This window comes from Benincasa hispida, chromosome 5, assembly GCF_027475165.1.
Source record: "Benincasa hispida cultivar pf3 chromosome 5, pf3_genome.v1.1, whole genome shotgun sequence".
Taxonomy (NCBI): Eukaryota; Viridiplantae; Streptophyta; class Magnoliopsida; order Cucurbitales; family Cucurbitaceae; genus Benincasa; species Benincasa hispida.
In genome coordinates this window covers 58618950-58633673 of record NC_143482.1, presented here as the reverse complement: position 1 = coordinate 58633673, position 14724 = coordinate 58618950, and the positions used below count along the sequence as shown (strand labels likewise).

Here is a 14724-nt window from a genome sequence, read left to right as displayed (position 1 = left end):
ATTAGTTTTAAAGAAATGAATTTTATTTAAAATAATGTCAAAAAACTCAATTTAAATAAATTTTAATTTTAAATAAAATTAATTCTGAATTAATTTTATTTAAAATTAAAATTTATTTAAATTGAGTTTTTTGACATTCAAAAGATTAAATAAAATTTTTAAGTGAGTGGAATTATCCAAAATTCATAGTGAATGGAATTATCTCATTTTTTTTACTTATTAAAATACCTCAAATTCCACTTAATGCATGCAAAATTAAGGGTCAACTTGAGATTAAATCTCTTTGTATGTATTTACACTATAAATAGAAGAAAATTGGAGGAAAAAGTTCATGAAATTTTTTTTTTTTGAAAGAATTTTGTTTTTTCACATTCTCACACCAAAATCTATTTAATCCAAAAATTTCCTTCAACTTCTTCATAATTTGGATCCCACAATCCGTTCCAAGGTCGGAGAATAGCAGGAAAGACTCTTATGATTGTCTACGAACCGTTCGTGATTAGAAAAAAAAGAGGGATTGCATTCATTTTTGGAGTTTTACAAAAGTTGTATATTCTAACCCTAATTTGCTATGTATGACCTTGCATGCTTATTTACTAAAATTAATATAATTAGAGTTCTTAAGATCCAAATCTCTTCCGCATGTTGAATGTCAACTCTAACATCTATATCTTTAAGTACCATTGCTCCTCTAATGAATAACTTGTTTATGGTCCAACCATTAAATAAAAATATTTCTTGGGCCAGTGAAAGGGTAGGGCCCTTTGTTCAGGTCCTGGAGATGTCACTAAAGGAAACACTCATCTACTTACCTTGAAGTCAGGGAGGAGTGAAATCCATTTTGTATAATTATGCTCCCAGCTCCCACTCGGTCTTGTCCCCAAAATGGAAGGCATATTGAATCAACAAACCGGCCACTCTCACCCATACAAATCAAAGGACAATCCCTTGTGAACAGAAGTTCATAATATACTCAGGATTAAGACTAAGTTGTTTAGGTCCTCCTATTGAAATAGCAACCTAATTAGTCTACGAGTTAACATCTAGTGGTTACTATTTCAGGGTCTAGTCTTATGCAAACTCATTGCATAGGATACTCTCACTCGCATGCCAACTACATGAACGCGTTGGATCATTGTATTTGTATCAAATATAAAGTGGGTTGTATCCATAGTGTTACTAGGATAAAGTATCCAACCTTATCCCTATACTATAGATCCTTTAGGCTGTATCTTAAACATTGATCCCCATATGTCTTTACATACTATTCAAGACTCATACGACAACCCAAGATGTTAGTTTATTGGATATCAGGGTTAATAAGATAAAATAAATACAATACAATCAATAACACTTATTGAGATAACATCAATAACTCTTTATTAATGATGACCAATTATTTATATTTACTATCAACGAAATTTATGGCATAAAATCCAACAGATAGTGATTCGTTGACATCTTAGAATGAGATGGTTGGTTGAATGCTTATAATCACCACAATTGTCAATCAATATAAATTTCAAATTCCTAAAAACCCATGTTACACATCCTCATTAAATGGACGTGAATATATCTTAGAGTTATCGAATGGAGATCCTGATAGAATTTTTCTTTCTGAATGGATAAAGATACATTTAGAGCTTTATGTGAGAGATTAAGAATCAAATTATTTAGGGAATGATAGGGTGATTGGCATCTAGGGAGCAGTTGGAATGTTTTTGCTCACAGTATGTCATAGCACACATTATAGGATTGTAGCTGAACGATTTCGACACTCCAAGGAGACTGTGTCTCGACAATTTTTTTAGAGTTTTAAGAGCTATGTATATGTTGGGATGTGATGTTATTCGAGCTCTAAATATGATGGAAACTCCACCTGAGATTTTGAATAATCCTAAATTTAATCCATGATTCAAGATACGAGTCTTATCAATATTTTTCATTCATAATTTATTGTTCTCATGTTTTTGTCAACTTCTCTTTCTTCTCTCTAGAATTGTATAGGTATAATTGATGGCACTCATATAAGTGCATGGCCTTGCAACGAAACAAACACAAAAAAGGTTACAGTGACCCAAAATATTACGTGTGCATGCTCATTCTATAAGTTGTTCACCTTTATCTACACTAGTTGGGAAGGTATTGCTAATGACTCTAGAGTATTGATGGATGCTATCAGTTGGGAGGGAAATAATTTTCCAATGCCATCCGAATGTTAGATTTTGTTTTCTTTTTTAATGTACAACTTTCATTTTTTTTAATATGATTTATTACAATTTTAATTCAATCCTAATAGAAAAATATTATCTTGTGGATTCAGGATACACAAATATGCCTAGTTTGTTAGCTCCATATCGTGGTTAAAGATGTCATTTAAGAGATTATAAAGGAAGAGGAAGGCAACCATGAAGACCACAAGAATTTTTTTTTATCATAGGTATTCTTCATTACGCAATGTGATTGAACGCCGCTTTGGTGTACTTAAGGCTCGTTTCCCCATCTTAAAGTTGATGTCGAATTACCCCATTCGAAAACAATGCAGAATTTCAATTTCTTGTTGTGCAATACATAATTTTATTAGAATGAATTCAACAAAAGATATCTTATTTGAAGAAGATCAAGCTCCTGACTTAGAAGTGTATGTCGAAGAAAGTTTAGGTGGAACACAAGTATTTATTGATATCAATTTGAGTCAATTTTATAAAAGCAGAATGAATGGTGTTAGAGATGACATTGCAGGTACCATGTGATTATATTATTTTAATGAATGACAAATAAGAATTCATATAATATGTATTAAATACTATCTTCTTTTTATTATATCATATATCACATACTTGTAAGAGTATTGTGTAATAAATTATTATTTATACTAATATTATGTAGTAAGAATATTGTGTTTATTATTAATAGGTAATGAGTATTGAATGTATTATATTGTATTAGGAATTCATTCCATTGTTATAAACATAAAAACAATAACATAAATTTTAGTATATTATACTATTAGTTGTATGATATTTTTAATTTTCTAATTAAATAAAATTCTTAAGGTTAAAACATTATAATATATTTACTAATAAATTTAAAATGCAATAAAGTATATTACCAAACATAGTTTCAATGAATTCTTAAATCCAGATCTAATTTCTGAATCTTCTACTAAACGCAGTTTAAACAAATTCTTAAATCTAGGTCTAATTTATGAATCTGCTACCAAACACATATTTAAAAATACAAAAAACACATATCTAAAAATACAAAAAACACATAATATAACTTCCATAAATTTTTAGGGGATCTTTTTTTTTTTTTTTTTTAAAAAAATATAATTTCTATATTTTAAGGGGAAGTTTGTTTCGTGGGAATTTTGGATTCTCACGAAATGGACATATGGATTACTGCATTTGTTTTCCAATGATGTAAGATGTCCGAGTATCTGAAAATTCTCGAGCATCATAGAATGCCTTTATGGAGGACATCTTGGGAGTTTTGGATACCCTTCTCAAACATGGGTTTTCTGAATTCTCATATTGAGGGCATTCTCTTTTTATTTTTATTTTTTAACTTTTTTTTTCACACACACATAAATACCACTCTTCTTTATTATTAATTTATAATTAAAATAAATATTGTAAACTATGTATTTTACTCTCTTTGATTATATTGTAGTTGTTTTTGTTTTTTTCAGAAAGATATTCAAATTCAAATTAATGTTTATTATAAAAAGGTCTTAAATTATTATATATTATTCTGTTTAAAAAAATAATAAATAAAATAATAAAACTATATTGATTTAAGAAGAAATTCAAATTGATTATAACAAATATGTTATATAAGTTCAAAATTGTATTAAAATAATTATAAATTAATAAATAGTCGTAAGGCATTCTCAGAACATTATGTAAACTTAAGACATTCTCAAATAGAAATCTTACAAAACAAACACAGTCATCCAAGTTTCTCAGACATCTTCAAAAACATTCCTACAAAATAAATATGGTTATTTAGGGATGTCAAACATCTGTGATTCTGGACATCTATAATTTCGTTCAGCTAAAGATTCCGGAAGAAACAAACGGCCCCTAAGACGTATCTTCAAAAACATTTGTACACAAAAAAAATATGGTTATTTAAGGATGTCGGACACCTATGATTACGAATATCTATAATTTCGTTCATCTAAATATTCAAGTTATCTATATTTCCAGAAAAAACAAATGGCCCCTAAGAAGTATATGACACCACTTTTATTTGATCTTCATATATCGACATGGTTTTATACTTTTATTTTTTTAATAGGTGTATGAGTTTTCATTTTGAAATATATTATGTGGGAGAACATCTAATTTCGAAATTGATAATACAAGATGACATAGCAAAATGAGTTCTCAATTCTATTTTTGAAAGATATTTATAGTTAATTTTAACAATTTAACACTTGTATGTTCTTTGATTTTATTATTATTATAAATTGATTTTAAGCATATTCACACTTTTAGTGAAATAAATGCTAAGGCTATGTTCCATAACCATTTTGTTTTTGAAAGTTAAGTCTTTGGTTACTACTTTTCCTTCCAAATTTCTTTCTTCGTTATCTATTTTTCACCGGTAGTTTAGAAAAAAATAGCTTTCAAAAAGTTATTTTTGTTTTTAGAATTTGCCTAAGAATCAAATCATTCTACTTAATAAAAATGCAAATCATTGTAAGTAATGTAGATGAAATAGACTTAATTATAAAAAAAAAAAAAAAGACCAAATGGTTACCAAATGGAGCCTAAATTAATAAAGTTAATCACATATATATTAAATATAAATTTAAAAGTTTAGGTTTCATTTTACAATTATTTGGGTCCCGTTTGGTAGCAATTTGATTTTTAATTTTTAGATTTTGAAATTAAGTCTATTTTCTTGCAATTTATTATCACATAATTTTCATCTTGTTAAAGTATAACAGTTGAACTTATCTCAGCAAAATTTCACTCTTTTACTTAAGAAAAATGCAAATAATTGTAAGCGAGTGAGAAGAAACATACTTAGTTTCCAAAAATCAAATTGTTTCTAAACATGTCTAATTAATTGGTTGCAACCTCCAAAATTTTAGGGTTTAATGGATTTTTTCTATAAGAACAAATTACTTGTAGCTTATTTTTAAAAATACAACCTAATAGATGCATTAAAAATTCACAACTTATCATGCTAATCTCGTATTATTAATTATTTTCAATACTAAATTAATATGGATATTACTTCCTTTTATTATCAACCATGTCATAATTACTGTTAAATTGAATATGGCTTAATTTACATGTGAGTGTATTACTGACCACGAGATTTATAATTCAAAACATGTCAGAATTACTCAATAATGACGTCTAGTTAAAAACAATGAAAAATTATTTTAAAAGGAAAAATCATAGTATACGAATAAATATAGTATTTTACCAGAATATTAAAAACTCATATACGCCAAGGCATGGTTAGATTAAAGGTTTCATTTTATGCCCATAAATAATAGATGTCGAGAATAATATATCTAACAAAAATTATTTTAAGAATAACAAATTGTTATGTTTTGTTCTACCTAAGGATGCTATAATTTTTTATAAAAATAAAAATATTTTAATATCTACTGATTTTATAAATTTTGTATTACATGCATTAATGACATAAAATTTCAAGTTTAATTTAATATTAAAGTATAATTGTTAAAAAAAATTTGTACTAAATTACTTTAATTAATTAAATACATTTAATAGATTTCTAATTAAAGTATGCATCCCAATAAATAAATTTGTTAATTAGATTCATTTAGTATGTTATTAATAACTAATTTATTTTATATATGGTTTAAATATTATTTTGGTCTCTGAACTTTAAATCTTAACTATTTTGATCTCTAAACTTTAAAAAATATTTATTTTAGCCTCTAAACTTTTAAAAACTGCTTAATTTGATCTCTGCCATTAAAATTCTGTTAACTTTTTAGTTGAGGTGGCCCATATTTTTTTGATAAATAGGATGCCAAATAAGTTAATCATCCTAGGTCTAGCTATAGATCTTTTATGTCAACAAAAAAACGTAATTTTTCATATATATTTTTTTAATTATTAGTGATTTAAGTTTTACTGTTTTTTATGTCAAAAAAAAAAAAAAAAAGCTATAAGCCCTACTGTTTTTTCTCCCAATTGGAATCTCGAAGCAAATCAGAAAAAAATAGAGTAGAATTAAAATATAATAGAACTAGTATATTCGTGTAGAAGATGTTTTTGTAGAGATCTATCCATTTTTCATTTAATTTTTTTTCTCAATCAACAACATTTTTATTTTCTATGTATTCATGAGAACTTTTACTTTTAAACGCAATAATAAAACATCCCATCACAAGGTAAAATAAACTTAAAAAATGCAAATAAATACAACCCATATAAAAAAATAAACTCTAAGAAATTGCAAATAATTTTTTTAATACAAATTGAGGGTGGAAAATTTGAACCATAGACCTCTAGGTCCTCAACACATATAGGTTGAGTTAAGTTCTTGTTAACAATTGCAAATAAATATTACCTCAATGAATCACATAACTAAAAAAAGAGAGAAGGAAAGGATAGGAACAGAGAAAATACCTCAAACTAAAATCTGGAAGGCAAAGTGAACTACTAAAATCTTAAAATCTAAGAAGACAAAGTGATTGTAACGTCTCAGGCCCAGGATTCGGAATTTGGAGTTCCTATGATTCGGCCCCCTAATGACCCCGACATTCCCCTGCGACGTCATCCTCCCTTGTCTTGAATACTTTTTTTTTGAAGTAAAAGTTGTCCCCACAAACCAACACGGGTTAGAAGTAAAAGTTGTCATCACAAACCAACACAGGTACTTTCAGTATGCTTTATCCTCAAACCACCGAAAAGGAAGGTACATCTTGTTGGTATAAGTAGTAACTTTCAATTCTTTTAAGCCTTTCTTAACCATACTTTTATGTCCTCAGGATCTCTATCATTCGAATGTGATACCGGCTCATTCATGTATCCCTCCTGAATTTGGGTCATTACAGCGATGGTTGCGTTCTCCCTAAAAAACCGATTTACCCTTTAATTCACATTTAAAATCCTGGAACTTTTAGGGTGATTAATTTATTTGGCATCATAATCATAAAAAAATATAAGCCACCTCTAGTTTTTGTTAAAAAGTTAACAGAATCTTAACGACAGAGAAATTAAGCACTTTTTAAAAGTTCAAGGACTAAAATAGGCGTGTTTAAAAGTTTAGGGACTGAAATAGTATAAGATTTAAAGTTCAGAGACCAAGATAAGATTTAAATCTTTATATATTTTACTTCAACAATATATGCAGATGGAGAAGTTAAACTTCTAATCTCTTAGTTAATTTACATGTGTGTATGATAGTTGGACATATGTTTATATTTACAAATCTAGGTAAACTTATCATTATTAAAAAACCATAAGAATGTTTTTTTTATAAGTAACAAAATTGATTCAAAATCTTGGTATATGTTTGGTCTTTGAAAGTGTAAAATAGACATTATTAGTCTTTTGGGTTTGGAAAAAAAGAATTAAATAGTCTCTTAGCTTTTTTTTTTTCTTTTTTACAAAAAGATCTCTTAACTTAGTTTACTGATGAAAAAATGGCATCAGCATTACTGGTTGATTATGTGACAAAATATATTAAATTTATATAAACATTAACCTAAAGTCTCAAAGGCTGATAATATATTTTAGAATTCGGCCATACTCATGTTCACAACACGACTACACACCTAATTGTTACAAAAGTTTTTTTTGGTTAATTTTTGTTGATGATGAACAAACAAAAGGTAAAAAGAAAAACTCGAGTTTTAATTTTAAAAAATGGAACATATTCTATTTTAGATTAAAAATGAGGTTTATCGTACAATTATTCCAAAGTTTCAAAATTTTCAATGGATTAAAGATCATATTTTTATCCCTTCTATTTTGATTTACTACTTCTTTATTAAAAGTCAAAAGTTCGAATTCTCCGGGACGTCTAGTTAAGAATTTAGAAGCGTACCATAAAAGAGGCACCCTGGGAAAGTATGTGTGTGGAGATGAAAAATGTAAAGAGGAGAAAGGAAGAAAGAGGAGAGGACCCATCAAATTTGTGCGTGTTGAGAAATACGAGTAACTGAAACCACCGAACGAAACATTACACAAATACAAAACCAAACCCACAGCTCAACCAAATCTCAGACCTCACAATCAACGCCAAGAAGAAGAAGAAGAAGAAGAAGAAGCAGATAGGAGGAAACCCACATCCAGATTTCAATCAGATTCTCAAAGCCACCAATTATGAGTGGTGCTGCTCCTCTCAACTCCTCCGCCTCTGAATTGGACTTGGATCGCCCCAATATCGAAGATTACTTGCCTTCCGGATCCTCTATCCAAGAACCCACTGCCAAGCTCCGCCTGTGATCTCCCCTTTTCTCTCTGTTTCTTCAATTTCATATTGTTTCGTGTTTTTTCTTCTCGTATCATGCTACCCCGATTCGTTTTTTTGCCATTTCCGAGAGATTTGATTAGCTTATTAACTTGTTTTTGCTTGTTAGGCGTGATTTGCTTGATATTTCGCCGACTCTTACCGAGGCTGCTGGTGCTATTGTTGATGTAAGCTTTCCCTTTTCGTTGTTTTCAATTCTTTTATCATTTTCATCATAGCGAAAGTGGGGTTATTATTTTCAGGTCTATTTGCTTTTCCCTTTTCGTCCTGGAAGTGAATTCTTTGAGAGGTGAAAGTTCCCCTCCAGTTATCTTTAAAAATTGTTGTTTTTAATTTGTTGTTTTGATGATGAATGCGTAGGATTCGTTTACTCGGTGTTTCAAATCAAATCCACCAGAGCCATGGAATTGGAATATTTACTTGTTCCCTTTGTGGTGCTGTGGAGTGGTGATTCGGTATCTAGTTCTCTTCCCGGCGAGGTTAGCTTGTTTTGTGTTGTTTACCTTCACCCATTGACTTAAGCTTTTAGGTCAATCGGTGAATAATGTGGTATTGGAGTAGGTAATCTAGGAGGTCATGTGTTCAAATCCCTTCAATATTATTTACTCCCCAGTTAATATTAATTTCCACTTGTTAGGTCTTCTACATATTTCAAGGCCACAAGTGCGAGGAGTGTTAGATGATATAATATTAAACTTACTTTCACCTATCAGCTTAAGCTTTTGGGTTAATCGATGATTTAATATTTTGGCATTATTATTATTATTTTTTACATGCAGCATTGGTCTGATAATGACATGGTCACTTCAAGTTATAGGAACTAACTTTCATTCTTTGTTTATGTTTTGTTGACCTAATGGTACAGGGTTCTCATATTGACAATAGGATGGATAATTTTCCTTTCAACATTCATTCCAGTGAATTTACTTCTGAAAGGGCAACCTAAGCTGAGAGCTAAGTTAGAGGTGTGAATGCTCAATTATATATCTTGTGTGCTTATTCTTTTATTTATATATATCTTGTACACTAATCTGAGCATAACGTAATGGATAAGACACTTATTAATTAACATCTTAATGGTCAATTGTTTGATCTCCTACCCTCAAAATTTCTTGCCTAATAATGTACTTATCTTGTTCTTGTTAGCATGGTAGTTAAGAATTCTTTTGTGTAATGATTATAATATTGTATATTTCCTTGTCAGAGGTTTTTGGTGGAGTTGATTTGCAGCTTCTTTGTTGCATCTTGGACTGGGGTTGTTAAGTATCATGGGCCAAGGCCTAGCATCAGACCAAAACAGGTGTTTGGGATTTTAGATAACATTTGGCCAATGTATTAACATATTTCCCCTTTTCAAGATGTCGAGCATCATTCTCTATATTGTTTTTCTTCTCATTCCTCGTTGTGTAGGTTTTTGTGGCCAACCACACTTCCATGATTGATTTCATAGTCTTGGAGCAAATGACTGCCTTTGCTGTTATTATGCAAAAGCACCCTGGGTGGGTTGGTGAGTGTATTTATTATGCAAAATATGTGAACTGAAGATTTAGGTTGTAGGAATAAGTATGGAGTAATGGAAGCTTGAGAGAGGCATGCTTGCTATTAATAATGAGTAGACATATTTGTCTTCGTTTCTATCAGTTATTACAATTACGAATCGTAGACATAATGAGTAATCAGGAAAGGCCATAATCGTCTTCATATTGTAACTTCCTTTATGTTATATGTTGTTGAAGGCCTGTTGCAAAGCACTATATTGGAGAGTATAGGATGTATATGGTTCAACCGTACAGAGTTGAAGGACCGTGAGATTGTTGCAAAGAAGTAAGTGTCACCGTACAACAAGAGCACAAGAATTACAATAAATACTGGTTGTTAGTGGAAATGTGGAATGATTATTGAAACTTCTTCTCTTTTAGGTTAAATGACCACGTTCTAGGGGCTGACAACAATCCTCTTCTTATATTTCCTGAAGGAACTTGTGTAAATAACCACTACTCTGTTATGTTCAAGAAGGTATTGTTCAAGGCCAATAGGCTATTTATCAATCCAGTTTTTGCTTTATCTAGTTTGCTGAGGTTGCCTATTTTATTTATTTGATTTACCATATGATTTCAGGGTGCATTTGAACTTGGCTGCTCTGTTTGCCCAATTGCAATCAAATACAACAAAATTTTCGTCGATGCTTTTTGGAACAGCAGGAAGTAAGGAGCTTTTTGTGGAGGAATATTACATGTGTTATTTGATTAGTTTTTGTTGATAGATACTTTATTCCTGTTTGATAATCGAGGTAAGTGACTGAAAATTCTTTTCAAATTTCTAAAAACATGTTTGACAAATGTTTTGTTTAGTTAGGCAACTTCAAGAAAATGAACAAAACTGTATTTTGTTGGTTTTAAAAGTGATGCTCGCGTGCAATGGTAAATATTATTGTTTGTGCTTGGTAACCTAATTTGCTAAACGTTGATAAAGATGTAAGTCAAATAGAATGAAGCATAAACAGAAAATATCATTCTAAACAACTTTCAGAAAAAATAAATTAAAATTAAAAAAATGGAAAAGAAAAGAAAAGAAAAACTGATACCACCCTAAAGAAACCACAAATGCTGATAGCTTAGCTAATATGCTTATGCTCATGCTCGATAGAAAAGGTGTTGGTGTCATGGGGTTTTTTGCATTGCAATAAAGTTTTCCATCAGGAAATAAATTATAGTCATGCTTAGACCTGAGTTCGTTTCAAATATGCTAGACCTTGGTTTGTTATAGTTTAACGTGGTTAAAGCTCTCCTCGCTTAACTTCGGTTGTAAAGAATTCTATGGATATTTCAAAACAAGCATCTTCCCTTGTTAGATCGTTTTGGTTCATCTAGTCTCACAGTTTCATCCTGGTGTTCTCTTTCTAAGTAACTTTGTGAATTTACACTTTTTGGCTAGAAATAATTTGATTGATATGGAATTTGCCAGAGTTTAGTGTATTTGTCTGTCAATGGTGGTATTTTTGCGCATGTTAGTGCATGACTTTAATCAGGTATTTAGGTTTGTTATGCATTAGCATGGAATTGGTTGTTATATCAGGTAGATGATTCCCGGACTGTGTAACGTTTTGCAGGCAGTCATTCACTATGCATCTGCTGCAGCTTATGACCTCTTGGGCTGTTGTTTGTGATGTTTGGTACCTGGAACCCCAAGTTTTGAAGCCTGGAGAAACACCCATCGAGTTTGCAGAGAGGTAACCTTAGTTCCCACCTGCAATGCTACATAGCAGTTCTTCTATCACTATCAGAATAAAATCTTTCCATTAACTTTTCTTGTTCAACTGGCCTTAGGCTGCTCTAATTTTGCTTGTTATTTTATTTTAACAGGGTCAGGGACATAATATGTGCTCGTGCAGGTCTTAAGAAGGTTCCATGGGATGGATATTTGAAGCACTCCCGTCCGAGCCCAAAATACCGAGAACGTAAACAACAAAGCTTTGCGGAGTCAGTGCTGCAGCTATTGGACAATAAGTGATGTCTGTCAGTATCTAGTCTTCAAACTACATTTACCATTGGAAGCCAGGTTCCTGCCTGAAGCCTAATTATTTGGCTAGAGTTCATTCGAAGAACCGTTGAGGACGGCAGGTGAGTAGGAATCTTCTTTCAGGGATGGGATAGAATCGTGTAGTTACGTAAATTATAGAATGCCATGGATTGTTTTAGGTCTTTTAAGCAAGCATCAATTCTTGCACAAAACCTTCCTTTGAGTACATCTCTTCATTGGAGTTTTATCTTGTGCTTTGTGGTTCTGTAATGGGCTTCCTGGTTTTGCTCTGCATTACCCTAAGTTTTGTTGCTGTTGGATGTTTTGAAGTGTTTAAATAGGTTCTTTCTTTTTTAGTTGAATTCAAATATGTTCTAGACGAACTATTATTTGTCAACTGAAATGGTTTTGTGAGACAAAAACAATGTCAGAACTAACGCCAAACAGTGACGTTTCGCCATTCTATGTTAGGGTTTTGGATTTAGGGTGAGGAATATGAGTAAAAGGAAACTGTAATTCAGGGGTTAAATTAAAAGGTACACTTATTCTGTGAGTAGATCTCTTCAAATGTAAGATTAACGGTATGAACGATTCATATTCGAAGGAAATTCTAAGAATTAAAATTAGTTTGCTTCTAAAATTTTATAGATTTAATTGGCAAAATGATAAGTCTTTATGTGATGTTTAATTGAAAGGGAACGGAGGGTGAGGGTATAAATTAATATAAACTTTAAGGTTTAAATTTACTCAATATAGTTAGATGTTTAAAAAGTTTAGGGTTTTAATTGGTTTATAAATGGATTTTTATTTACTGATAAAAAATGGATTTTTTGTTTTGAAAAATTTAGGGAAATTGAAACGAATAGCCAAATTTAGAGTTTGATAGATGACGGAAAAAAAATCTAATGAAATATGGCCAATTATAAAATGAGGATTAATGTTGAGTTGTTTTTAATTATAGGAAAATGAATCAAAATATTTATAAATATAGTAAAATTTCATTGTTTATTTCTATCTGTGGTCTATCTCGATTTAAATAGATGCAGATATTTTATTATTATTTATAAATATTTTTAGCAATTTTATCATTTAAATTAGTTTTTCACTAACTTTTGTGACAAATCCGTGAGGTTTTGGAAGACCTTTTTTCTCCCTTTTTTTTCTTCAATTAAGATTGTCAAACATCTTATTTTAATTTATCTCAGATTATTTTCTGCATCTTTTTCCTTTATTCTTAAGTGTAGGAATAAACTTTAATATTTATTTATTAGTTGTTGTGTGATTACTATGATTAATTAATTAATTTTTTTTTTCATTTTTTCCGCAGCTTCTCATTTTTTGTATATTTAACATTTCAAATACTTTTAAACAACAATTACAATGTGAATATTAATATATGTAGATATTGTATATCTACAACATTTTATAAATCTATAGTTTGTGAATTTCTTTATGTTTTTGTACTTTTGCTTTATCACATGTAATGTACTTATGTTTAACCATGTCTACAACGAATCATAAAAATATTTGATTCCACTTTAATGGTCACATACAACATTTTTATCATCAAACATGGTAAAATCAACAATTTTATTTTTTTTAATTATGCATATTAAAAAAAAGTTATTTCCTTTTCATTTCACCCAAATTTATTGATTAAAATAATATAAGGTGAGTAAATAAAATGAGGGGATTTTTAAAAAATGAAAAAAAAAATATTTATTTACACAAAATAGTAAAATTTAATCTTCTTTATTGGAGGCCAATAAAAATGAATGCCTATCAGTGATAAAAACTAAGACAAATTTATCACTGATATTACGAGTGATAGAAACTGATACAAGTCTATCACTAATAGGTGTTCATAAAAGTCTATTGACTATCAGTGTCTATTAGTGATAGAAACTGATAGAAGTCTATCATTGATAGATGATAGAAGTTTATTAGTGTTTATCAATGATAGAAAACGATAAAAGTTTATCATTGATACTATAGTGATAGAAAACTGATACAAGTCTATTATTGATAAACGTTGATAGAAGTTGTTTTTTTTGCTGTTTCTGTAAATAGTTTGATATTTTTCTATCTGTGAAAATTTCTCTTAAAATTGATCATTTTACATTAGGGTCAAAGCTCTAAATTCACCTTTATTTTTAACTTATTTATGTAAAAAAAAAAATGAATAATAAATTATGTAAATCCTTTCTTGCTTAATTATTAAAACTAAAATATCAAATTGGAAAATTATTTTAAATGTCAAAATATGGAATTTTTTCAAATATAGCAAAATGTTATAATCTATGAGTGATAGACATCGATAGATATCTATCAGTGTCTATCAGTGATGGATGATAGTAGTTTATCAGTATTAGATGATAATAGTTTATCAATATCTATCACTGATGGACCTGTGATATTTTGCTCTATTTATAAATATTTTGATTTATTTTTCTTTATTTAGAAACAACTCTATCAAATCACAAAAGAAAAATTATAATTTGAAAGTTCGATTTTAAAATTGATGAAAACAAAATAATAATAATAATAATTTTTTTGAAAAAATAACTGAAATTACAAACTTCTAAACTAAATTAGCAAAATAATATTTGATTTTAGATTAATCATATTAAAAAAGTATTTAATTTACAAATTAGACTTATTCAAACTTTTATATATATATATATATTCAATTTAATCTTAGTCATATACAAATTAAATATATATTTC

General features: G+C 29.4%; 1 protein-coding gene across 1 annotated transcript; it reads left to right on the top strand.

The window, feature by feature from the left end:
- Positions 1-8003: 8003 nt before the first annotated feature.
- On the top strand, positions 8004-12419 carry GPAT9 (glycerol-3-phosphate acyltransferase 9). Its single transcript, XM_039032771.2, has 11 exons — positions 8004-8449; positions 8588-8645; positions 8839-8957; positions 9344-9443; positions 9683-9778; positions 9889-9985; positions 10215-10302; positions 10398-10494; positions 10597-10682; positions 11588-11707; positions 11841-12419. The coding sequence occupies exons 1-11, from the start codon at positions 8331-8333 to the stop codon at positions 11986-11988; spliced, it is 1128 nt and encodes a 375-aa protein (XP_038888699.1). The 5' UTR covers positions 8004-8330; the 3' UTR covers positions 11989-12419.
- The last annotated feature ends 2305 nt before the right edge of the window (positions 12420-14724 follow it).

Excerpts from the sequence above, each read along its gene's own strand:
- GPAT9 (XM_039032771.2), top strand. The coding sequence starts at position 8,331 with ATGAGTGGTGCTGCTCCTCTCAACTCCTCCGCCTCTGAATTGGACTTG. Across the intron at positions 9,779-9,888 it reads CTAGCATCAGACCAAAACAG|GTTTTTGTGGCCAACCACAC; the intron begins GTGTTTGGGATT and ends CTCGTTGTGTAG. Across the intron at positions 11,708-11,840 it reads CCCATCGAGTTTGCAGAGAG|GGTCAGGGACATAATATGTG; the intron begins GTAACCTTAGTT and ends TTATTTTAACAG.